General features: G+C 44.7%; 1 protein-coding gene across 6 annotated transcripts in view; it reads right to left on the minus strand.

Moving 5' to 3' along the window:
• Positions 1 to 27558, minus strand: part of LOC118586386 (myomegalin-like) — a 197489-nt gene that overhangs the window by 146110 nt on the left and 23821 nt on the right. For 5 of the 6 annotated variants that reach the window (XM_036191569.1, XM_036191574.1, XM_036191565.1 and 2 more), the window contains exons 2-3: positions 5134 to 5189; positions 801 to 952 (exon numbers count right to left, since the gene is read on the minus strand). In XM_036191569.1, the coding sequence (XP_036047462.1) occupies positions 801 to 952; positions 5134 to 5189 (208 nt within the window). Of the gene's footprint in view, positions 1 to 800; positions 953 to 5133; positions 5190 to 27023; positions 27414 to 27558 lie in introns of those variants that run through there. The other variant, XM_036191571.1, reaches the window with a different exon arrangement.

A 27558-nucleotide genomic window follows, 5' to 3' on the forward strand; every position in this document is an offset into this window, starting at 1 on the left:
CATCTGTAATCACGAGTCGAGGAAGGACAGAGTAAACCCACTGCAACACAACTTTTGAAAATGTAATTTCACTGTGTTGTATCCAAAGCTATCCCTTGCAAACTAAAAGGAAAACCCATTCGTTTGAAGACCGATGCTCAAGTACTCAAGTGAGGCCTGCTCCTTGGGTATCCCCCAGGGGGCACCAAAGACCTGTTTCTTTATTTAGAACATGGGTGTCAAACATTCTGAGTGCCTCCTCTTGGATGGTTTGTAGGTTCTTTCGTACAGGTGTCCTAGGATTAAGCTGGCTTACAGGGAGCTGAGGATCTGCACTGTGGCATCAGGTATTGCTCTTGGCCAGATCTAAGACTATGCTAGGTGTCTGAAGCAACTTTGCCTGATTCTTGTTGGAAAGCAAATGGCTTTGGTTGTGTTTCCTCATAGAACAGACAGTATTTAGATTTTTGGTATTATCCAAGCTGGTAATAGAGAAAATAATGTCAACTGGGAGCCCTGGGCTCACATGTTGCAAGTCCAGCTTCTCTGTGTGTCATTTTAGCTTCCTGAGTTTATCTGAGAAGTAAAGGAGGAAGATGACCAGTAAAACAGAATCCATCAGTACAAGTAACTGGTCTCCCATCAACCACGGGGCTCTAACGAATAGCTAACAGCATGTGCTTAGGGCACATACATTCTTGAAATGGTCGTCATCATGACAAACAAACCCACAATCTGGTCTATAGGTAGTATTTTTATAAAATCCTGATTCCATAGTTGTGTTTCTAATTGGGATATAGTTATCCACGCAAGTATCTCACCTTCTCAAAGTCTCGAAGAGCCTGGGTCTGCACCAGAGGGGGCTTCTCAAATGCTCTCAAGGAGTGTGTCTGCCCGAAGGGGATCTTCTCACCACTTCTCCAGGCCTGTGACTGAACCGGAGGGCCCCGATCTTTAGTGTCACTGAGAAAAGCTGTCAATGGAACAGAACAGTAAGACAACGGGTATATATAAGAAAGGCAGCATGGTTGTTCTAACTGGCACATTCCGGCAGAATTTCGTTTCTGTGAAATACGAACCAGTTGTAGGTCACATAGAAAGGATTCACACACACACACAATAACCTTTGTGGAGTTTATTACTTATGGTCTCTGGTGAATACTGAGACATGGCTTGTGTCCATGCCTCTTTGTGACGCGAGGGCCATTCTCCCCCACCCAAGTTGGCCAAGTGACTTGTGCTGGCCAACAAAACGCATAAAGATGACACTACGTGTGTCAGGCGGTGAGGCCTCCAACACCACCTTTCTACTCTTGGCTTCTTAGCACCTCACCATTCATCTCGTCACAGAGTCAGGCCTCCAGAGCAGTGACATGTGAACGGATAAGGAATCGGTGCCCCAATCAAACACGGCACACGAGGACCAGAGACGGGGGCACAGCATGGATTATGACCTGAGGTTAAAAATAATGTAGAGAACCCATTTTTTTCTTGGCCGACAGAAGGAAACAGAGAGCCTTTATTTCCACACTATTCTCTCTGCATTAAGAAGAAGAACGACTTCAACACACGGAATTCCAGTGACAGTGTGAGAGCAAGCAGAAGCAAGCAGGCCTGGACAGCCCTGGCTTCACTGAGAAGTGAGCCAGACGCAGGGATAAAGTGGTCTTAAGGAGTAAGAGGCAAACTGTCACCCTATGCTATTTCTCCCTCTCTCCCTCCCTCTCTCTGTCTCCCCCTGCCCCATTTGTAAACTTGCCAGAAGAACTGTGTCATGTTTGGATCTTCAATATCCCCCAAAGTCTTATATGCTAAAGGCTCGCTGGCCAGCCTATAGCACTAGTGGGAGCTGGAAGCTGGAGCCGATCGGAGGAAGATAGGTCACTGGGGACCAGCCCTTGAAGAGGTTATTGGGACCCTGGCCCTTTTCCTCTCTCTTGGCTGCTCAGTTGCCATGAGGTGAGTATGTTTCCTCTGCCACGGGCTCCTGCTGTGAAGTACTGCCTTACCACAGACCAAGTGGGAAACAGAGCCAACCAACAACAGGCTGGGAGCCCTGAAACCGGGAGCCAAAGGGAATCCTGGTTTCCAGTTGACCTTCTTAGATGCCGTGTCCAGTGACAGAAAGCTGACAAATGCAGAACATAAGGACAGAGAGCCAAGTCCTGACATGTCCCCTTCACCTACCTAGATGTTTTCATGTCCTCAGAAGAGATTTAATTTCATCTGTGTTCAATGGAAAAGGAACTTTGAAGAAAAAGTAAAGGTGAATCAGCAAATTGTGAATAAGAAGTGGGAACTTCTACTATTCTGGCAAAGAGGGAGAGAGAGAGAGAGAGAGAGAGAGAGAGAGAGAGAGAGAGAGAGATCATGGTGATCTTCTGTCTTTTTCTTTGGTCTGCTTTGTCCTGAAAACTCCTCACCCCAATCTCCCAGTTTCCTGACCCGTCTCTGCAAGGAAACTGGGAGAATAAGGAGGAACGGCTGCAGATCACCACCAGGAAGCGGCTCTGATGGAAGGGAGCCCTTCTAAGATAAAGGAAAATGTAGAAAGAATATCGCCATATTCTGAGACAAAGAAGAGTCTCCTGCAAGAGGGAAGGGGCTGGGGTGACTGGGGGGAGGACAAGAAAAGGAAAAGAGTATCAGAAAGATGTTGACAAGAGAGGTGATGAGGAGATGGGCCGTGCTCACCTGAGTGGGCCATGCTCACCTGAGAAATGGGCCATGCTCACCGGAGTGGCCTCAGCGCTGACATTGGGTTTTATTGTTCCTTCCCCAATGTGTTTAACTTTCCATTACATCACTCATTTTAGAGAATGACAACCGGAAACGTAATTTGTTTTCAAGCTGAACACTGTAGGCAGGATCTTTAGTTTTGTAAAATTAACACACTATTGCCTATGTCTTCAGATTGCCCTGTGCTTGATGGTCCTTGATGCTTGATGTTGTATAGGGGCTTAAAGCAAAGGAAATTCAGCTAGTTTTATTGGTGGGGAAATGAGTTGTATATAGAGTTTTGTTGTTGTTGTTTTGTTTTGTTTTGTTTTTTGTTTTCTGGTGTCAACTGTCTTTGACGAGGCATCCACTAAACAGTTGTTCTGTTCATTTATTTACCAGCACTCCGAGATCACAAATAACAATGTCATAAAGTGATAATGGTGATGTTGACCCTGTTTTGTTGGTGTTTCTAAAGTATGTTCCTAAAAAATGTTTCTAAGTAAATGTGATTTTTGAATTCAGAATTGCAGGGAGAACAGTCGCTTTCCCTTTTAGATGATGTCACATAGGCTACCGAGTCGGGGCACAAATGATACAACAGAAGAAAGCCACACTGCAGTGAGGGTGATGGGGTAGGGTTGACCAGGTGCGCTGAGCCTCTGCGGCTGGCCTCAGATCCAGGCTGCTTGCAGATTGTGCAATTTTAAGCAGATATCTTCATTTTTCTAAGTCTTACTGCCTCTGTGCACATAGGGATAATGAAATCTCACACTGAAGACAGAAAATAACTAATGGGAGCAGTCCATCAAATGCCTGTCAGTAGTAGGCATTTTGAACATTCCTTTTCAATATTTGTCCCGGTTCTTAGATCTTTGGCTCAAAATGCAGGGCCTAGACACCCAAAAATGTTAAATATGGTACCCTGGGAACATCTGAACTCAACATATACACAGTTGAATATCAATGTATACGTGTGTGTGCCCTTGCACACATATTCAAGTAAAATTCTTGTGCGTGCACATGTGTGCAGAAGCCAGAGGTCAACCTTGGGTGGTGTTTCTCAGGCATCACCCATCTTGTATTTTGAGACATGGTCTCTCAATGATCTGGAACTCCCAAGCAGGCCAGGATCTTCCTGTCTCTGCCTCTCCTGCACTGGGATTCCAAGTGCACACCAGCAAGCACTCTACTGACTGAGCATCCTCCTCAGCCACTTGGGTACCAAGCTTAGGGGATGCTGACATCCTTAATGTATTCCAATGATGACCTGATTTCTACATGGAGCGCATGAACCATTAATGAAAAAAAAAAAGGCAAAACACTTAGCAAATGAATGAAATCCTCAGGTTAGGGGCAAGTCTTTGAGAAAGATGTTTCCCAAAAGAAATCTGTCTCAGCCAGACTCCAAACATAAGTATAGTATGCTTTCTCTTATTTGCAGACCCTGTGTTTTACTTTTCATATGTATTTATGAGTGTGATTTCAGGTTCTAAAACTAGGAAAGAGACTGTGAGAGGAGAGGAGGACCTTCGAGTGGGGAGGAGGCTAGGCGGGTCTTAGCAGTATGTGTGTGGCGTGAAGTGGAACTGGGGCCTCTAGGAGATGAGGGGACAGGCCAGGGCAGGGCAGGAGGACACGGGAGAAGATGAAGCAAAGACAAAGTATGCAAAAAATATTAGCATAAAACACATCACTTCAGATATGTTTTTTAAAGATTAAAAAAGAGCCGGTATGGTGGCACACAACTTTAATCCCAACACTAGCAAGACAGAGGCAGGCAGATCTCTGAGTTCAAGGCCAGCTTGGCCTACAGAGATAGTTCCAAGACAACAAGGGTTACATAAAGAAACCCTGTCTTGAAGGAGAGAGGGAGAGAGAAGAGAGAGATCTGTACTTTGATTGTATAACTGAGACATCCTGGCTGGCACGTGTGCAGGAGTGAGTGTGTGTGCTCTAATTATGACGGCACCAATAGGAACAGTAAACAAGATATAGGAAGTGCTCATTTCTAGACAAGGAGTTGGATCATTTAATCTTACCTCTGAGAGTGATGTCATTACTATACTCATTTTAATGGGGCATTCGGGTAGAGATTTCATTTTGATGGCAGAATTGATCTTACTCATTTTCTAGTGGCTTTAATCTTGCAATCTTAGCCTTAATAAAAGTGTGAAGAATTCACAGAAATACTTGTGTTATGACTGACTGTACTGTGCTGTCTCCTAGCACATACCATCACATACAGTATAAAATTCCCCACTGGGGAATTCCACTAGGGAATTATATACTATGCTGGTGTGTGCAAATTTGGAAATTCATAAAGCTTTGAGGAGACTCCCATTAGGAGCCAGAGGGGCCCTGACTCAAGGGACTAGATTTGGAGGAATAGCAGGAAACAGCGACATGAAAGGGCATGACCCATGGCATGCTTACCTGCTGCACTACTTGTTCTGGGTACCATCTCCCCATCATCTTCTCCAAAATAACGTCTGTGGGGAAAAAAAACACACATTAATTCATGAGTTACACATCACAGGGCTCCTATTCCTGAGGTACATCTGTGTGATCTCACCCATTTCTTCCCTGGTACCCACTAAACTCTGACATGTATTAATTGCTCTTGTGGTCAAGGCTGGCAAAAGCATAGAGAACGTAACCAGTATAAAGGCACAGTGAAAGGGACCTTTTGAGCTGCTTAAGGAGGATATTAACCAGATGAAGAGTGGGAACAGAGAATATTCTATCAGGGAGCAACAGCAAGGGTCCAAAGTCAAGAAGGTCCCTGACGTGTTAGAGGAATACATGGAGCCAATCTGCAACTAGACCAAGCTGAACCTTCTTAGAGAATAAATAATAACAAAGGATAGAATACTTAGACTTTAAATGGAGTGTCTGGGTGCTGAGTGAGGCTATGTGGAGTGAGAAAAAGAGAGAATGGTGTTCTAATCTGGTCCTCTGATGCTATGATAGATAACATGACCAAAATAATTTGGGGAGGAAAGGGTTTATTTCAGCTTACACTCCCAAGTAACAGTTCATCCCCAAGGGAATTCAGGAAGGAACTCAAGCCAGGAACCTGGAGAAGAAATCATCGAGGAAGGCTGTTTGCTGGCTGGCTGGCTCCTTTTGCTCTGGCTTGTGTTCAGCCAGCCTTGTTTTATAACTCAAAACCACCTGCCTAGGGTGGAACCACCCACAGTGGGCTGAACCCTTCCATATCAATCAACCATCAGGACAATTCCCAACAGTCACAGCCACAGGCCCATCTGATCCGGGACTTGCTCTTCTGAGGTGACTCTTAGATGTGTCAAGTTGATGATGAAAACTAACCAAGGGCGTACAGGGGGTGGGGAGCTTCTATATCTCAAGTAAGAAGATATGGGGGGTGGGGAAGACAGTAGAGAAGGAAGTGAAAAACTTTAAAGAGAGCAGAATCGACACCACGGGGGCTGGGAATACAGCTGAGTTGGTAAAGTGCTCGGCTAGCATCTATGAAAGCCTGGATTTGCTCCCAGCACCCCTGAGCAAATCGTGGTGGCTCCTGCCTGTAATCACACACTTAGAAGGGAGCAGCAGGAGGATCAGACGTACAAGGCTATCTGCAACTGCGTAGTAAGTTCAAGGCAAACCTGGCCTATGTAGGTTCCTACCTCAAATAAAGACAAGAAAATCACACAAAATTTTTTGAAAAGTTAAATCCATTCGTGGAAATGTTAGTAATGGTGTGATCCAGGAGCCAGGGCTTTATCTGCAAAGCCCCAACAAGCACTACCATCCTTTACACAGAGAGGGCAAAGATCACAGAGGTCAGTCAATAAGTGCTTGCCAAACACTTACATGTCATTAGGTGCTGTGTTTTGTTTGATTTTTTGATTTAGGGTACTTTAGGCACCACTAGAGATTGAGCCTAGGGCCTTCTGCCTGCTGAGGGAGTGCACATTTTTGTATTTCAGTACCCCCGTCCCTCCAAAAGGAACCTGGGTGGGCCTCACGTATACTAGGCCAATGGACCAAATGCACAGCCCTAGCAGCAATGTTTTAAACAAAAAGTTGTACCAGTAATGATGATGATGATGATGATGATGATGATGATGATAATAATAATAATAATAAAACCAGTGGTGATGATGATGATGATGATGATGATGATGATGATCCAAAGGGCCAGGGATGTAGCCTGGGAACAGAGCTCTCATCTAGCAGGAGAAGAGCCTAGGTACTGTTTGAAGCTTCCCTAATGTAGCAGTGAGCAAAACAGGCAAAAATATCTCTGTAGTCTCTCTGTAGTCATGGGATTTACAGTGAGAGAAAACAACTCAAATCTATAGTATGTGGGCACAAGTTTTATGAAAGGACCAGTGTGTAAACTGAGGGCATGATCATTCTGATGTTTGGCTGAGGGGAGGGTTTTTATTGTTGATACGAGGGAGAATACAGCCAGAGGAAGCATCCAGAACAGAGAGAGAGGAAAAAATGATAGGCTCAAACATGGCCAGCAGACTGGGGAGAAGGAGAAGAGTGAGAGAGGAAGACAAAGAGAGAGGGGACCAAAAGAGGGGAGAGAGAGAGAGAGAGAGAGAGAGAGAGAGAGAGAGAGAGAGAGAGAGCGCCGAGAGAGCACATAGCTAAAATTGTAGGGTTATTAGGGAATAAGAAACTGGGGAGCTGATGAGCTGATGAGCTGAAGAAGTTTAGGGTAGAGGGTGAGAAGAGCTGAGAAGAGTCACAGGTACTTAGGATGCTGAGAGAGTCTGGGGACCAACCTGAGCTTTGGTTTGTTAATAGGCACCCCAGATAGCCATTTGTCCTTCTTGACAGTGGGAAGAACATGGCTCCTTTGGTAGAGGGGAACCGAAAGGATCCTGGAATTTGAGGGAGTGGAGTTTGCTTTGGAACTTGACAGTAAGGGGACAGAGAAAGTGAATGTAGAGAAGGGACAGAGGTAAGCAGAGGCAGGGGACTGCAGTTTTTAGTGGACAAGACTGCTCCACGGAAGACGGGTGGCTATGGGGGTATGTGAGAAAAGACTCCTCTAAGCTGGTAGCATCAAATGCAAAGGCCCCACAAGGGAGCAACTAGAATGCGGAACAGCAAGGCCAGTGTGCTGAGCTGAGGGAGGGGAGGGGGCTGCGTGGGGGGGACTGACAGGGGGAGGCACAGACTGGAAAAAGCCTTTCAGGACACTCACAGGCCTTTAGCTCCTGCAGTTTTATGAATCAGAAAGATGACCGGAGTGGCTAATGGTTTTAAATGGCTGCTGGCTACTGTTTTGACAGACTGGGTGGGCACACCAGTAAGGCGGGGACAGAGATGGCTGTAATTATTCTGCAGAGAGATGCTTTGTTGTTGAACTTATTTATCCTTTAGGCTTTTGGGTCTCCCCGGACAGTGGTGACCAAAAAGAACTCTGCAGACAGTGCTTTACAGGGCTTCTCCTTTCAAAAGCCAGACAACAGTTACAGGGAGGGAGAGGGGAAATCTGGCATTTACTTGGAAATTGATGTTTGCCTCAGGGATGGAGTCATATAAATCTTCACTCTGTTAACCAGATGGACATGAAAGTATTGGACATGACACATTTGGAATGCACACAATGGGCAATTTGTTATTAACCAAAAGTAGACCATCAGCTTCCGTCTCCCTGGCCCTCTGCCTCTCCTTCATCCTTATTGAAAAGTCTCCCTGTGAGTGAGCCACATCATGGAAGAGAGGAATGCAGGTACCATTTACATCTGATTCCCTCCTGTCGAAGTGAGGGAGTAGATGTCAAAACTACTCAGCAGAATAGTGGCTTGAAATACGTGTAAGGGAAAATTTACAGTTATCTGTGCTGCTCTCTGAGCATGCATACTCAGCCCACAAAGGTGGCTGCCCATCTGCCCTCAGAAGCACAGGCATCCCTCAGGCTAAATCTACCCATCCAACATTGTTTCATTCCACCCGCACCCGGGTGACCTGCTTCTACATCCCCTTGAAAAGTAAGAGGGTCTGTCTCTTCACACAGGGATAAATGCCCCCCTTTAACTAGAACAGACAAGTCTTTTCCAGCTTACCACAGTCCTGCTCCTCCCTACCTGGTCCCTCACATGTTCCTGAGGCTGGTGCCCTGGTACAGACAAAGTGCAGACAGAGTGTCCCTTCTGCTTTAAGACACATGAGAAATCGCTCAGCTCCAACACACTGTCCATTCTTTTGGGTGGGAAGCTGCTAGCTTGCTTGTGTATCACGTTGACCTCTCCAAGCTTTTATAGCCTCAAATATTCACACAAGCAGAATATGAGATTCCGTTTCCTTATATTAATTACAGATTTTACAGTCAGAAATTTAAATCTGGAATGCCCCCCCATCCCCCGCCAAAGGTTCCAGTGGATGGTGTGGTACCAGAAGGTGATAGAGACCTTAGGAGGTGTGACTTTGGTTAAAGAAGTAGGTCACTCAGCATATATCTTGTTCCCTATCCCTCCTTCACTCTTTCCTGATTCCTGGCCACCAAGAGGGAGGCAGTTTTCCTCTCTGACACCCTCATTCTGTGATGTTCTGCTTCACCGGAAGAGGTCCACGGTGGAGCCAGTGACCATGGACAAAACCTCAGATCAATTTAACCCAAATAAATCTTTCCATTTTCAAGTTGTTGGTCTAGCATTTTGTCCACAGTGATAGAACACTGACTAAGACAAAATTTAACAACAAAACTCATCTGCACGTTCTTCAGGGATCTAAGGTTCTTTCCAGACATGATCTTGCTCAATCCTTCTTGCTCAGCAGAGTCCAGTTTACAGAGCAGAGGCAGGTTGGAACAAAGCGGTGTATCAGCCCTCCCCTTCCCCCACCCACACGTGCTGCTCAGCTTGCTGCCTGCCCATGTGGATCGATAACCAAAAGGATAGAAAGGTCAGTTTAGACAGGACTGAGTTAAAAGGCATACTTGTAATCTCTCAGGAGAGTTTTTAAAAATCACTTTAGCTCTATTAACAGCTCAAGTTCTCTCTCTTAATGCCAGACGGTAGGCACTCGCCACTGCTGGAAAAGGTTGGGAAGGAACGTGATGCTTCCCAAGGGAAGGAAGGAACCCACAGGGCAGAAACAGAGTACATGTCCAGAGGATTGCCATTTGTGACGTCTGGTAAACTTGAGTGCAAAGAGGATTGAGGGAGAGTAGACCCAGACGCCAAGCTTGTACACACACACACACACACACACACACACACACACACACACACACACAAAATGATAAGATACACAGGTATATTCTTCAGTTTCAGCCAAGACCGAAAAAACTATGTGTATTCCTTGTCCTAGTTTCTCTAATTGAACTGTATTTAGATTTAAAAACAAAACAAAGCAAGTCCACAAGTGACTCCAGTTGAGTTAGCATGCTGTTCCCCAGGCCACTCACTGATAGTTCTCTCACACAGATACCTGTATATAATCATTCCCCCAAGATGCTTTATCTGTTAAAAAGAAATTTCAAATTTTCAGAAAGAAATTTCCTGTAGAAATGAGGACTAGCCATCACCTTTCTCTTTCTCCCTGACATTATTATTCTGGCAGTAACAAAATGATTCCACAGAAAGCGTGTGTGCTAGTGACCTTGCCAAGACACTGTTCTGTTTAACTGAGAGAAGCAAGATTCTCCAAGCATAGCCTGCTCACAAGCTGCCCACTTGCTTGATTGCATGCCATCTCACCTGTATTTTCTTGGTCAGCTGATAAGTAACGGGTATGATATTAAATTCAAGCAACACATTGATACTTCATATCATGTATTACTGGCTTTCCCTGTAGTTTTCCAAGGTGATTCGGTTGGGAATTATCAGAACGTAATTGCTGCTCTCTGGAAACCATCTGCCACCCCCTGTCACTCTAACGCTGTTAGACTGACTGATGGCTCTTTGCAGTCATTTCTGAGAATGGTAGTTTCATTTACTCTAAGGAATATCCAGGACATTCAAGTATGCTTTGCTTGAACACAGCTCCTTTAAAGATCCAGCACTGCCTTGGCCCACTAGCCTAGCTTCTCATGATGCCAGGGAGCAAGGAAGGCCTAGGCTCCTTCCTCCATAGCAAAGAGCAACAGCAGGGTGGAACCTGCTGGGTGGTATTTCCTACAGGGCAGATAGACCCTATTTTGCAAACTGCGCTCTTGGTACCATTGTCTCCTAATCCCATCAACTGAATTTTTAGAGGGAGAGGAGTCAGGAATCAGTTACCATTGTCTTCAATAATTAGTCCCTCAATACATGAGATAATTGTGTCTTAGAACCAAGACTGTGTCCAAATCACTTTGAGGTGGTGATGGCTGTCCAGGCACCACCATTTTCTTTTCTTCAGTCTTATCTGCTAGAATAATTAACCTAGGGTCATGTTTTCTTTACATATGAGGAGGAAACTCTCCCAAATGTGGCTATGCTCAAGCTCCTTCCCCAGACCACAGGCTTGGAGAGAGTTCTGAGTTCTGTCCTGGGCCCCAGCCCATCATTTACCACCACCTTGCTTAGCATCTCCAAACTGAAGGCCAAGGCTAGGTTTTCTATTTTTTTTTTTTTTTCAGTTTGTTCCTATAAACAGATTTCAGAAGCAGAAGAGTAGTGTGCTTAGCAGCATGTACAGTAGAAACCTGGAACTTGATTGCGATTGCTATTTCTTACAGGGATCTGTGTGTGCACTGGGGTGTATATGCAGAAATGAATGGCTCATGTACATGTGTGTGCGTGCAAATGGAGGGCAGAGTTCAACATCAGATGTTTCTTCTATTTCTTTCCATCTTTTGCGGGGGAGGGGCGGCTAGAGAGCAGGGTCTCTCATTGAAACTGGAGCTTGCTGGTTTGTTTAGCTCTACTGCCTGGCTAGGAAGTCTGAGGAATCCTCCTGTCTCTGCCGGTCCAGCTGGAATTACAGGTACATGGCATGCCTCCACACCGGCTTTTACATGAGTGTTGGAGATTGACCTAAGATCCTCATGGTTGCACAGCAAACACTCTACCAATGGGACCACCTCCCCAGCCCTCTTCCCGGCCCTGTTTGTAAAGTCTCCAGATTTATAAACATCTATGGAGAGAAGCTCTTTTCATGCAAGGCACTGGAAATGAAAAGGAAATCATGGCTCTTGCCATCTCATAGTAGATTTTGAGAGGAAGGCACATGGTTCAAAGAGGTAATTGTGAGAATAATGTATTTAAAGGAATTTCAGAACATAGATGAGGCAATCATATAGTCTTCACAGAGATAGAGATCTAGGAACTTGATAGAAAACAGAGAACATTGATTTAGGTCATAAAGGACAGCTGTAAGGACACAAGGTGACATCGGAAAGAACAGCTGTAAGTACGCAAAGCAACATGAGAAAGGTCTAAAACAGGAAACTGAACGGTGTTTTCTCCCCAGTCTAGTTATGAATGGTTCTCTAGGGTTCGTTCCCCATCCACGTTCCCTTTCCTTTTCCCAAACTCTCTCAGATGGGAACATTAACAGAAACCAAAGACAGAAAAGCACTTCATGTCTCTCCTCACACAGGACACCTTTACCTGACCACTTCAAGCATTGTTAGGGTTTGGCTCTCAAAGGCCGAGAAAGGTCTATGTGCTAAATTAGTCTTGGTCACCAGCATGTGGCACTATTGGGAGGTGGTGGAATCTCTGGGAGGTGGGGCCTGGTGGACGGGAGCAGTTATCACGTGTGCTCTTGATGAGGACAGTAAGTCCTCACTTTGCTCTCTCTCTGTTTGCTTCCTGGACACCATACAGTGAGCAACTTTTCTCCACCATATACTATTGCTGTCACCGAAGGCCTAAAGCCCCAAAGAACCACAGATTGAAATTGGAGATGTTGGAGCCAAAATATCCCTTCCCTTAAAAAAAGGTTGTTTAGCTCAGATGTGCTGTTACCACAATGCAAAGTGACTAAGTGGGGTCAGTGATGTGGCAACGTCTGATGATGTGACTCAGAAGTCTCGGAGCGGTTCTCCCGAGAGCTCAGGTCAGAATCATGATCGGAGTGCAGTCAGTAGGGTAGTGCTGGTGAGGTTCCAGGAGGAGGGAAAAACTATTGGGATTCGAGACCATCCACACCATGCTCTGTCAAGTAACAAGTCTGCATTTCATCAGTGCCCTGAGACTCTGTGGGAGGCTGAGTTTAAAGGTTTCATTTACTTGGTGGGTAAATTTCAAGGCAATGCTGTGGCCTGGGTTTTGCTGGCTGCTTTTACCAAGGTTTACAACATGACCTGGGGACCAAAATACAACTCAGAAAGATCTGAAACTTTTATAGTTGTCTGGAGAAAGAACACAGTTAAAGGTATAAAGCGTTCCTGAAACCATAAGTCAGTCATATTAAACCTTTCTTGCTTTGAAGTTGATTTATCCCAGGATTTTTTAATATAGTGGCAAATATCCAATGTAAACTTTGAAAAATCATTTAGTAATACTGCCAGTAAGAAAGGATGAGCATAACATTTGTACTACTGCAAAAATGCCTATAAACATAAACTAGGAAACATGGCTTAGAGAAAGGTTGGAGGTTGGGGGTGAGGGAATTAAAAAAATACATACACAAGTGACTTAGTCACTGTTCTATTACTGTGAAGAAACATCACAACCATGGCAACTCTTACAAAGGGAAACATTTAGCTAGGGCTGGCTTACAGTTGCGAGGTTTGGCCCGTTATTGTCTTGGTGGGAAGTATGGTGGCATGCAGGCACACATGGGGCTGCAAAGATAGCTGAGAGTTGTACATCCAGATCCATGGGCATCAGAAAGAGAGAGACCCTGAGCCTGGCTAGAGCATCCAAAAACCTCAAAGCCCACTCTCAATGACACACTTTCTCCACACCTACTTCAACAAAGTCACACCTCTCCTAATAGCACCATTACCTGGTGACCAAGCAAACAAATCTTTGAGCCTCTGGGGATCATTCTTATTCAAACCACCACAGCAAGTGTTCTCTCCTATTTAACCAAAAGATTCTTTAAAAGAAAAAAAAAAAAGAAAAATGTAGGGTTTTTTGTTGTTGGTGGTGGTGGTTAAGTATTGTGGAATAATCCTTCTGTAGACTGTGTTACTCTCATTGGTTAATAAAAAACTGACAGGCTGGTAGCCAGGCATGAGGTATGGGTGAGACAGCCTGAGATAGATAGAATGCAAGGATGAAGAAGGGTGGAGTTGGGGGAGATGCCAGCCAGTCACCAAGGCAGCAGGATGTATAGAAAATCAGGTAACCAAGCACAGCTGTGGTTAATCACACCTTTAATCCCAGCACTTGGGAGGCAGAGCCAGTTGGATCTCTGTGAGTTTGAGGCCAGCCTGAGCTACAGAGTGAGATCCAGGACAGGCACCAAAACTACACAGAGAAACCCTGTCTTGAAAAAAACAAACCAAACCAAACCAAACCAAACCAAACCAAACCAAACCAAACCAAAGAAAGAAAGAAAGAAAGAATGAATGAATGAATGAATGAATGAAAGAAAGAACGAAAAGAAAAGAAAAGAAAATGAGGTAACAAGCCATGAGCCACATGGCAAAGTATAGATGAGAAAAATGGGTTAATTTAAATGTGAGAGTTAGCCAGTAATAAGCCTGAGCTACAGGCCAAGCATTTACAATTAATATAAGCCTCAGTGTGGTAGTTTGGAAGTGGCTGCTGGGATGGGAAAATTTCTCCTACTGTTGGTTGTTTTTTTTGGGGGGTGGGTGAGTGGGTAGGTTGGTTTACTATGAGACAGAGTTTCTCTTTGTAGTTCTGGCTATCCTGGAACACACTCTGTAGACCAGGGTGGCCTCAGACTCCCAGAGATCCTCCTGTCTCTCCCTCCCAAGTAATGGGATTAAAGGTGTGCACCACCACTGCCCGGCTTGGAAAATATGTTTTAACTTTCACTGTTCTTCCTAATTAATAATCTAAATGACCTACATTAAAAAATGTAGGCTCAGTGTAGGTTTTTAGGCAGAGGTTTGTGGTGTGACAAGAAATTTGCTGACATTTGCTGCTTACTAAGGTCTCCACAGCATTTCGATATCAAACCAAACATATATTCTGTCCTACTTTCCACATTCCCCTCGCACCCAATTCATTTTATTTTATTATGTGTACAGTGTTGTATCTGCATGTATGCCTGCAGGCCAGAAGAGGGCACCAGATCTCATTATAGATGGCTGTGAACCACCACGTGGCTGCTGGGAATTGAACTGAGATCCTCTGGAAGAGCAGTCAATACTCTTAATCTTTGAGCCATCTCTCCAGCCTACTTTCCATGTTCTTAAGGCTTAAGCCTCCTTTGAGGGGCAACAGAGAGAGTTCTGTAGTTAAGAGCAGTTGTTGCTCTTCCAGAGGAACCAGGTTCATTTCCCAAAACTTACATAGTGGCTCACAACTATCTATGACTCCATTTCCAGGGGTTCTGAAGCCCCCACCTGACCCCCATGGGTACCATTCATGCAGACAAAATATTTATAAACATAAAATAAAATTTAAAAATTTAGAACAGATTCTCCTTTGATATGATTTGCTAGATTCTGTTTGGTTCAAGTGAAAGGAATTTTCTAAAGGTCAATTTTTCATATTTTTATTTATATCTACATCCCAATCTCTCAAATACAAAATGCCTAGAAGGAAAAAATAATCTGTGGCCTGGGTTTGTTTTTTAACATATGTGAGGTTCTGGCCCTGATGATTTATAAATGACAGGATTTCACCTTGACAATGTAGACATCTACAGGTAAGAGTTTTTTTGTTTTTTTTTTAACTGCTTGTGCATAGCTTTCCAAAAGCAATACATTTTCTTACACTGCAGTGCTGCTCAATGACCATGATAATTACTATGGTGAACCATCACACCTATCACCAATGCTGCCTTCCAGTTTATGGAATGAATGTCTCATACTTTCCAGGCATTCTCCAATCATATACTGTAAACTAGACAACCTTACTCTGGTTCTACAAGTGAGGAAGAGGCCTGGAAAATGAGATGCTTTACAACATCACACTGGAGCATGAACTTGAAAACTGAATTGGTACAACTCTGGACCTTTAAAAATTATCTAATATAAACATTCCACTTTCAATTATGTGTATACCTGTGTATCTGTGTGTGGGTTTGTGCACATGAGTGTAACTGCCCATGGAGGCCAGAAGAGGGCATCAGATCCCCTGGATCTAGAATTACAAGTGCTTGTGAGCCATCCAATACAGGTAATGGAATCTGAACTTGGGTTCTTTGCAAGAACAGCAAGTACTCTTAACCACTAAGCCATCTCTTCAACTCCTCCAGACCTTTTTTCTGTTCATGGATACCCTATTTATATCCATGCATAAATGCTTCCTTTGTGCCTGCCTAAAGTCCAGAGATATGAATTCTGAGAAACTAAGAGAAATACAAGGTGAACTACCTGCTGTGCCCAGAAGATGCAATGGGAGATTCAAAATAAATTTGTTTCTTGGGATAATTTATCCGTGAAAAACAGCCCACACTTGCATGTGGGAATACTGGTCCAACAGATGCTGTATGAAATCCTGAAAGAGAGGTGCTGAGAATGGCTTGTACAAGTCTTTTCCTGAAAAGTGTTTCTAACCAAATGTTTCACCCCAAACCCCCTAATGATAACATCAGGGCTTGTCCTGTTCAGGCCAAGGGAATGAGCTGAAAGGCACAAAAGATGATGGAAACAGACTCAATCAAAGTGGAAAGGCCATTGTGAACATCATCGAGACCACATCTCAAGCCCCTTTTCACTTGTCAAGAGAGAAGCAAGTGTATCTTCTATGCTTCAAATGTTGCAACTACTCCTACCCCACAATTTGGCACAGGAATCACAAAAAGGCACATTCAAAGGCAAACAGGTTAGAAGTCACAGATGCAGAGCACAGGACTGCTGTAAAATAAACACAGTGGGGTCATCACTTTTCTCATCTCGGGACCCATCATTATAATCTTTGCAAGTGAGGATGCTGAACTGGCAAAGCCCCTCAGAACATGCAGCACATTATTAAGAGTGCCCCAACATGTTAAGCATGGACTGACTTGCATTGACTCAGAAGCATCCACTTCCCCCCAGCACAGGTTGCATTTACACCCTGCACTTCATATAGTCTATCCATGAAAGTGCCCTTGACCAAATGCATCTTCGGGAGGCAGCCTCTGGAGGGCTCACCAAGAGCTGCGATGAGCTACAGGCATCATTTCCAACCAGCATGGCTGCATGTCTCTCTTTGCCTCTCTGTCTGTCTGTCTGTCTGTCTGTCTGTCTGTCTGTCTCTCTCTCTCTCTCTCTCTCTCTCTCTCTCTCTCTCTCTCACACACACACACACACACACACACACACACACTCCCTCCCTCTCCCCCACATCTGTCTATCTCACTAAGTCTTTCTCCCTTAAGAAAACTATTTTTTTTCATGTTGCCACCTGTTACAGTTCAGAGAAGTGATTTAAGATTGTAGGAGGTATAGGCAGTTCAGGTGATTATTCTCCTCACTTGCCCTTATAAGGTAATCATTCATCCAACTCTCTAGTAAGTTCCCTCTGACCTCCTTGAATCAACAAGGTGACAGGTGAGACATTGGTCCATCTTTGGAGAGATGCATGAAAACTGCCTGCTTTGGCTCTGGCCAGATCACCAGCTGATGCATAGTGTCTCTGCACACTTCCAAACCTGTCTTTTGATATCTATTTTGGGTCCTGCCAGTATATTCTGGTCCTCCGTTTTCATTCATGACTAACATTCCCAGGGCCTGGGCTATGCAGAGCTGTGCTACACTGGGTGTCAAGAGATTCATTAGGTTTTGAGCCATATATATTTCATTGTATAATTTCTCTGTTTATCTTCAATGGCTTTTAAAGAGCTACATGCTCCTTATGGATTTTTTTTATTAAAGAAAAGCAAAAACCATTTTTTAAATGTCACTACGTATAGACCACATTAAAAAAGATTTTTATATTTTTACTTTTAATTGTTCTTCAGTTTTGCTTGTGTGAATTCTGTAAATTAGAAATCATATTGAGCAGATGATTTCCACTTTGCTTTTAATTTTACATTTGTGTGAGTGCATGCATGTGTGCACCTGTGTGTGTACATTCATCTGTGTGTGTGTGTGTGTGTGTGTGTGTGTGTGTGTGTGTGTGTGTACCGTGGCACACATGTGGAGATCAGCAGACAACCTGCAGGAGCTGGATCCCTCTTGCCACCATGGATTCTAAAAATAGAACTTAGGTGGTCATCAGGCTGAGCAGCAAATGAGCCACCTCTCCTGACCTTGGTTTTATTTTCATAATATTAAAATAAAAGGTTGTAAAGAAGGGCTGGGGAGGTGACTCAGCAACCAAGAATACTTGCTGCTCCTCTGGAGGACTGAGATTCAGTTCCCAACACCCTCACAACCATCTGTAACTCTGGTTCCAGGGGATCTGATGCCCTCTTCTGGCCTCCACAAACACCAGGCACTCATTTGGTGCACAGACACACATGTGGGCAAAACAGCCATGTTTTCAAACAATGTTGTAAGGGATGTTGTTTCACAGGAAAAGTCCAGGAAAGTGGGGATAGAGAGGAAGCAAGTGAGAAGAGGAGGGAAAATTATGGATTAGTCTGAAATTACAAATCCAGTGTTTGCTATACCCATACGGCTTGATAAAGTACTAAGACAAAGCTTATAGACTTCTTTGGGATTCCAAAATTTACCAAGGCTTATGGCTGTTAAGGTACTTAGGTTCTAAAATAGTGCCGAGAAAATGATTTTAACAGTCAGTTCCGAGTATAGGCCCCACAGAGAGAATAAAGAGTGGATAGCCCAGGTGATAAGGGAAAAACAGGAGCTGAAGTAAACAGTAAGGTAAGCCCAGTGTTCAGAGAAACGGCAAAGTGAGGGGCTTAGTGTAGGGAGCTGCCATTCTAAGATGGCGCCGACTTCCTGACAGCTTTGCTGTAAACAACTCCATATTTGGCTGTGCTTGCTGGGCTGCGCGCCTCGAGGCTTGCGCATGCGCATATATGGTAATTTGGCCTTATGTCCTCAGCCTATCCAGTGGCTCCCCGTGCTTGCATTCTGGCGGGATCCAATCACAGACTGACCCGTTCGCTTGGTTCCCTATATAAGCAGCTGCCTTTTGGTTCTTGGGGCCCCTCACCTCCCGCTCTCCCTCAATCAAGAGGCGTTCCAATAAAGTGTGATCTGAGAAGAATCCTCGAATGGTGGTCGATCTTCCTCGCTGGTCGAGGAGCTCGCCGCAGCTTAGGGGTGTCAGGGAAGAAGTCCTTATTGTTTAGATCTTTTTTCTTTCTTTCTTTCTTTCTTTCTTTCTTTCTTTCTTTCTTTCTTCCTTTCTTCTTCCTTCCTTCCTTCCTTCCTTCCTTCCTTCCTTCCTTTCCTTCCTTTCTTTCTTTCTTTCTTTCTGTTTTTGGTTTTCGGGATTCTTAAGGAGAGAGAATATGGGTTAAGGATGAGCCATGAGGGACGCCAGTGTTTGCAGGATACTCAAGCAAATTCACTTTAAGAACTGTGTTGGGGGAACCTTGAAGTAAGAGTGTTCCTGGGGGCCATACCATAGTGTCCACATCATTCACTGTCAGGTATCCAGCACTAAAGAAGTATATATCATAGCACAAACTGCACATGCTTCTTAAACAATGGCATTCAGCTTCAATGCACAATGGTGCCAGGTTTTGCTAACCTGTTGTGCCCATGTATAATATGGCAATACCCAACAGATACATCAGCCTTCCCGAGAATGCTATCTGGAGAATTCTTAACTGAAGACTTGGGCACAAACAGCTAGTCTGTTGTCCAATCACATTCCACAGAAAATACAGAATAAACCAACCAGATTCAAGGTGTAATAGCACAAACAGAACTGACTATAGAAAACACCAAGAACTTGCTTCTAAAAATAATTTCCAAAGGAGGCAATGACGAAGCTAACCACAGAAGGATCAACAGTTACCCTAGCAAGGGCAAGACTAGGTGTGTGGGTGGGAACAACCGGTACATTAAGGCCCACACAAAATAATTTTAGATCAGGGTGAATACAGTGGCAATCAGTATATAACCAGCTCCCTAGGGCTGCTGGCTGTGTTATTCCTGGGAGACCAATAACCTGGAAAAATTCAAGAAAAGTGCACAGAAGACTCTTTGAAACAGTTTGAATTTTACATGTTGTAACTTAGTGTACACAAACGTACATTTCTTTCTGCTACAAAGCATACATTGACTTAGTTCAAAAGCAGCATGGAAAGGGTGATACACATAAGTCCACAAGCAAATACACCACTTTCTTTTTCCTTGCGATAGGCATCCTAACATGTACTATGTATAATTTTGCTGTGACCTAAATCTACTTTTATTTTTTCATATCAATAAGTTATGTTTATTACTCTCTCAGCACACAATACTGCTAGAGATTAATAACCACAATAAAGCATTTTCCCCCAAAGAAGGGTCAAAGTTAGGAATGTTGCTGTTGATTTACCTAGAGATATGACACTGTGCTGATGTATCCAGTTTATTCTCTCTATGTGTATGTCTCTCTGCCTCTCTCTCCCCTCCCCCTCCCCCATGGGGATTCAGGTCTTGAAAAGATATTTAAACTGCAATATATCCTTCTGTTATATGCAATGACAACTCAGGAACATCCAGTGTATTTTCAAAACCTGGAAATGTTTAATCTTGCTATTCTACTTCTGAACATCAATTGTCAAAAAAAAAAGAAGAAAGAAAGAAAGAAAGGAAGGAAGAAAGAAAGAAAGAAAGAAAGAAAGAAAGAAAGAAAGAAAGAACGGAAATCCTATGGAAGAAGATGCTTTCAGCATCCAGATATTTACTGGGTATTTACAATAGTTGAAGGCGGAAAACTGCGAGCCTGAGAGTGGGAAATGATAAAGGATGTACTGTAATCCTACACGACATGCTATTCCACATGACGAATACGCCACAGAGGGTAACAAGCGAAAGAGAGTGGGTGCTGAGACAGGCAACCTAAAGGTGTCATAGACGACTGTGGCGCTGTGAAGATACAAGATGTGCTTATTGTTGTAAAGTTCATCATAAATAGTCTATGAACAAAAACAATTTGGCTACGAGGGCTCAGAAAAAAACATATCCTATTTGTCTTGCTGACCAGAGAACTCAGCCGATGCTGTGAGACGGGGGAGAAACATGGCCTCGTGAGTCTGAATGGTTTAAAATAGGATTGGATGGAGCCACCTTGGGCCATCATGACATCTTTTTTATTTTGGACTTTTATTCTAACTTTAAATGTTATTTGAATGTTTGCCTGAGACAACTTGTGAAATGTCCTGAGCCCACCTCAGAATGTTATTTATAAGATGGCCGGATTTGTGGGTGGTGTCTTAAGACATCCACTGAATGGTCAGCACAGCCACAATGTAGTGAGCTACCAGGATGAAGAGGATGCTGTGAAGAAATGCAGCCGTCTCCCATTTCCAGAGCAAAAGTAACCTTCCCTGTCTTCTGGACCCAACCTTAGAAGCTGAAAGAAGGGGTGGAGGGGTGAATATATACTGATCTGGTTTGTGTGAATAAGGAGTGAAATCAGAGCCTGAGACAAAGTCCCTGACCCACAGCCAAGTGTAGAGCACAGTTGCCAAGGCAGAGATTTTTCCTTCCCAAAATGCAGAAAATTAATTGCTAGCACTGATGAATATTCAACAGGAATCCGCTGTCTAAAGATATCTCAGTAATAGAGTTAGGAAAGCAAGCATTTTCCTGATACAAAATGCTTCATGCAAAACACCAGGCAAGCAAGACGCTGGCATCATCTAACCACCATGCATACTAATTTTGAACAGTAGAAAAATCACATAACCTCCCTCAGCAGCCACATCTGTAAGATGGGGCAAAATGCCATCTCCGGCTCTAACTATTCATTTGCCAACAGGACTCTCTAGTGTTTCACATGAATTCTATCAGGCTGTGAGTTAGCCAAGGGTAGAGCAAATGCAAACAGCTACCAATGTGGCCTGGTGGGTACAGTGCACCTATATTGATGAGAATCTGGCCTTACTTGAAGCTATGGTTAAGAAGTACAATCAAACCCTGAAACTGGACCACTGGTCTTCTTAGCTGTTACTCCCCTTCTCCAGATTTTCTCAAAAGACAGACACAAGTAACGCCTGTATTTGATTAAGTGCTGTTCTTTCCTAACCTTCCATCTTGTTGTTATTTCTAAGACAGGGTTTCCCTGTGCTATAGCCAGGGCTGTCCTGGATCTCGCTCTGTAGTCCAGGCTGGACTCAATCTCACAGAGATCCGCCTGCCTCCGCCTCCTGAGTGCGGGGATTAAAGGCATGCGCCACCACCGCCTGGCTTCTGGCCTTCCGTCTTAAAGGCTGCTCTCGAATAGGGTCAGTTTGTCCTTCCTTTTAGTTGTTTGTTAAGGCAACTTGTATAAGAGTCACTTATGACTTGCCTGACTTACTCAGCATCTTCATATGCCACAAACAAGAACATTTCCACCGCAAAAAGGAAGAGAATTTGTAATGACTTTCCCAGAGTTAAACAGGATGGCAGACTGAACAATGACATCCCAAGCAGGTCCGCATTCCTAACCAGCAGAGCTTGTGAACATGCCACTTTACATGGCCAAAGGGACTTGAAAGATATGACTTATGAGAAAAGATGATCTTGGGCTATTTGTCTGGCACCAAAGTAGTCACAAGAGTCCCTGTAAGAAGGACACAGGGACATTGGGATGGCAGAGGGAGATGTGATGGTGGAAACAGCAGCCAGAGCATGTCATTGCTGGATTAGTGCCCTGAACTAGGAATGCTGAGGGTCTCTAAATGCTGGAAAGGGGAGAATGGGTGCTCCCCTGGAGCTCCAGAAGGAATGCAAACCCGATGATACCTTGAGTTGAGTCTCAAAGGCTGATTTTTAGACTTTTGACCTCCAGCATTGCATATTCTCTGTGTCCTAAGCCACTGTTTTTGGTAACAGGAAACTAATACAAAAGTGATGAAGGAGTTCCCACAATCTCTAAAGCAGAAGTCATAGTGAGTTTCTAGTCCAGATGAGAGGACACTAAATATTCAGAACAACTGCCATTCCGTCATGCGAGTCACCACATGAGGGAACTTCACCTCACAATCAAATTCTCTGTACTCTCCGCGAACTATCCTCCAACAGCTCTGAACTATACAGGGACATCAGTGTGACTGGAGGCAGACCAGTGTTTTGGAAGGCCGGCATATTCACCATATTCACGGAGAATTTGCTATCGGAGAACCCACCGCATTATCCACAGGTGACTTAGCAAAGAGGCTGGCAACAGCCAGGTCAGAAGCCTCGGCAGGGAAGAAGGCTCACATGGGGCTGCAGAGGCAGGCGACAACAACGGTGTGCAGCTGTCAGAGTGTGTCTGACTAAGAACTTAAATGCCCAGTACCTTGGTCCTTTGTGGGTAGATTGAGTAAGATAAAGAGCTGGGCATGAGGGGCACCTTAATGTAATCCCAGCACTTTGGAGGTGGAGGCAGAAGGGTCAGAAAGCCAAGGCCAACCTAGTCTCCATGAAGCCATTTCAAAACACAAAACAAGAGAGCGCAGGGTTGTGTGAAGAACCTTTAGGGAAGGGTAATTTCCAGAACTTCCTGGAATGAAACCTGGGAATAGAATCATAGTTTTAAGCCTATCCATGAGTTTAAAAGAAGCTAACATAAGTACTCCATTTCAAAACCAGGTCACCCACAAGACACAACTCAAAAAGCAATTAAAACAAAACATAACAACAACAAAACAAAACAACTCTGGTTAGGGAGTTAGATCACCCGAGCTCTCATTTCTTCCTTAGTTGTATGTGTCACACTGGGCAAATGAATCATTGTCTCTTAAGTTTGATTTCCTTGTCCAATGTATGTGACAGTTTTTTTTTTATCACATAAGTGCTGGGGGTTAGGAGAAATCACAGGCGCAGAGCATCAGCACCCATTGAAAGCTTAATAAACGTTAGCGATTTCGGCTAACTTTCCTACTCAGCATCTTGCAGGGTTGTGCTTTTCCAATGCATTCCCCCAGCAGCTGCTCTAGTTTGCTTCGCTGTGATAAACACCATGACCAAAAGCAATTTGGGGAGAACAGGCTTATTTTACTCTACAGAAGGCTATAGTCTATCATTGAGAGAAGCCAAGACAGAATCTTGAAGCAAAAACAAAACAAAACATACAAACAAACAAAAACAATGGAGAAGCATCACTTCCTGGTTTGTTCCCTCTGGCTTGCTCAGTTGGCTTTCTTATGAAGCCGGGGCCCATGGGCCTAGGGATGGCGCTGCCCACAGTGGATTGGGCCTTCCTACATCAATTAACAATTAAAAATGCCTCCCAGATATGGTTACAGACCACTCCGATTAAGGCAACTTTTTAGTTAAGTTTCCTTCTTCTCAGATGAATCATTTTTTTTTGTGTGTGTGTCAATTTTTGTGTCACGTTGACAGCTGAAACTATGACAGTAGCCAATGTATATCTTTACCTTTGCTTCACTTTATTAAGATTATAAATGGTGGGAGAGGAGGCAGGACAGGGGTATCATGAGTTCAAGGCTAGTCTGGATTACATAGTGAGACCCTGTAATAAACAAGCAAATACATTATAGACGATGTGTACATGAAGCTCTCAAAGGCCAATCTCATTCATTGTTAGATTCTTAGTGTCTAGCACAGTGTGTGCCTGCTTGGGGTTCCTTTACCCAAGATGTTTGTAACTGATCTGACATGTGAGCCAAGGGGATCTGAGTTGCCAGCCATCATCTGTAACTTCAGGATTTTTTCCAGCTGTGACCCATTAGTTGATAAAATAGAGTCACAATCAGCACTGATTTTCTAAAGAAATAACATAGGAAATATCTGAGTATAAAAGTCATGATAAGGTTAAGTATTGTCACATGGAGCTTTGTAAGTGTATTTGGTTGCATTATAAGTACATTTCCTATTGTGAGTTTGGGCTTATTAGTAGTCTGACTATCCATCTTGCCAATGATCAGTATTTTCTAATTTCTTCATGTGACTAGTGATAGGAAGTACTTTTCACTGTGTCCCCTTTGGATGTTTTGTTTTTATAAACTTCTTTTATAACCACTTAGAAAACAACTTGGTAGTGTTCCTAAAGCTGAACATGCATTTCCAGTGGTCTAATGATCCTACTTCTATTGGTTTACCCAGTAGAAATGTGCACATACATTCACAAAGGGCATGGACAAAATGTTTATGGCGACACCATCTTACTAGCCCCAAACCTGATGATAGTCCCCAAATAAACTGGTATGTTAACACACAATAGAATCTCAGTTAGGAGAAAGAATAAGTCAACCACAACTGTACGCGTGAGCATTGAAGAATCCCGAAAGCCTAAGAGTAAGGGAAAAAAGCTACATGGACACTCGTCATGTCTACCTCAATTCACATGAAGTTTAAAACTAGGTGAAACTAAGCTATGGTGCTAAGGTCGGGGTAACCATAACCTAGGAGTCATAAGCAGGACCGACTTCACAAGCACAGGATGGTTCGTTCTCCTGTGCCCATCACATTCATACACTCAGTTTGCAACTTGTGAGACTTTGACACAATTACTTTGTGTGTGTGCATAATTGTGTGTGTGAGAGTGCATATATATGTGTATGTCAGAAGACAGTCTGAGGTATCAATCCTCAGGTGCTGTGTGTACACACACACACACACACACACACACACACACACACACACACCCCTATTGAGACCAGGTCTTTTTCTAGTCTGTAACTTGCACCAAAGCACCTGGCTGCTTTTTTTGTTTTTAAAGTAGGTTCTAGGAAAAGATCCCAGGCCCGCAACTTTGCAAGGCAAATACTTTCTTTATTGGCTGGGTTATCTCCCCAACCCCTCAATTACTATTTTTTAAGGTGTGAAAAGCACTAATAGATGGCAACAAACCCTGACACACTCACTCTCCTCCCCATCTCCTCCTCTGGGGCCTTTGCTTGAATACAGCCTGGGCCAGTAATCTCCCTGGATCAGTAGCCAGTGTTTGAAGGGTGCTTCCTGCCATGGAACCACACCTTGCCTCTTTGGAACTTGCTGTGGCCCTAAGTTGTTCTGTCCTTTTAGGAGATTCTAAACTCATCTAATCCCCCTACCACCAACTGCTCTTCAGATCTTTGACCAGCGCTGGCATACCCTCCCTCTCTCCAGACTTAAGAGCCCAGGTCCCTTGGCCAGCCCTCAAAGCATAGCTTTGAGCCCCACCCTGTCTCTTGACTGCGCTTCTTTTTAAAATCTGGAGCCCCGAACAGATCACCATTTTCTAGAAGAGACAAAAAAGTAGGATTGACCCTTCACACCGAGAAAGTTCACTTCCTCCATCAACATATCCTGAGTGCAATTTGTCCTTCCTTCAAAATTCACAGTAAACTCTTCACTCCGTTGAGATGAACAATCAACTGAAAACCCCCATTTTTTGTATAATTACTGTCGAACCCCAATTTACTCTCTGTTTGTAGTCTTCACGTCTCAGAACACTCACTTGGCCCCACGCCAGTCCCCCAAAGCTAAATTCCGGTGATGAAGAGCCTATCTGGGATATAGTCTTCACACACCCAGAGATCTCCCTCAATCCCGAAAAACAAAAATCCCATAAAACAAACAAACTAAAAAACCACACACAGAAATGAAATCTTTGTCTCAATCCAGGGCTTCTAATCCTTATAAGTCACTTGAAGGAGCTCCATTTTAAGGAATATTTAGAGAATGGTGGGATGGAGGGTGGAGAAAACAGAATTCCACAACCATCTCCGCAACCTGAGCTACCCCAGACCCGCCCTGGCCTCAGCCTGGGCAGTGGAGGGTGCCCAGAGCCTCTTCCTTCCCTCTCGCACCGTGAGCTCCGACCAGAGGCTCAGGAGCTGAGCATTACTGGCCTCTATGGGTTGCTGGCATGTGGCTAGGGCAGGGTGAGGTGGAGGTGGAAAACGTGGCAGCGTGAGAACGAACCTGACACGTTAAAAGTACCGGAAACTAAAGGTGTCCTGGGGGAAGCCTACTGGAGTCTCTGCCGTCTCTAGAAAAAACCCTCCCAACCCAGGAAAAGACAAGCTGACACAGGGCTCCAGAAAAACTTCCAGGCAACCCGGGGCGGTTTTGACGTCAGGAGTAGGTGAAAAGGAGAGTAACCGAGCTAGGCACACGCCAGAGAGCAGAGCGCGTGCGGGAGGCCGGGAGAGGTGGGCTGGGAACCAGGGAGGCGATCGGACAGAAAAGGGGAGCGCTCAGAGGCCTCTAATGGTGAGGGGCGGCAAGGGGAGGGATCAGGGCAGGGAGCCCAAGTCACAGGCGGCGAGGGAGAAGCCGCTCCTACCTGGCCCAGGTCTGCTCCATGATCCAGGCGATCTCCTCGCTCTCGGGGCGCAGCTCACCCGGGAGTGGCCACAGCCCGGGAAGATACCAAACCTTGCCCAGGAGTCTCCAGCGCAAAAAGCCCGAGTCTCTTCCTCCTCCCCAGCTCCTCTTGGCGCCGGCGCCGGCGAAGGAACGAGGTCTGCTCTCTGCTTTTTGGAGAGGGAGAGGACAGATCGGCCGCGGCCGCACCCTCAGCTAACGGTGCGCTGGGCACAAGGCAGGGACTGTTCTCGGGAGGTGGCTGGACGCTGCTGCTGCTGCTGCCGAGCCCAGGCCTCGGGCACACTCGCTCCCAGGCTGAGACGCGACTGGCTGGCACGAGCAGATCCGCACCAGCTGAGCTGTCAACCGCGGGTGAGCGGAGGCGGGGCTCCCTGCAGCCCAGGACCCGCCCAGGTGACACGCCGCGGAACACACCCTCCGACCTCCACCGCCTCCCTAGCAGGCTCAGAGGAATGATGGCCTCAGAAGTGGCCTTCTGAGAGTAGGACGAG

The sequence above is a fragment of the Onychomys torridus genome, chromosome 6, assembly GCF_903995425.1.
Source record: "Onychomys torridus chromosome 6, mOncTor1.1, whole genome shotgun sequence".
NCBI lineage: Eukaryota > Metazoa > Chordata > Mammalia > Rodentia > Cricetidae > Onychomys > Onychomys torridus.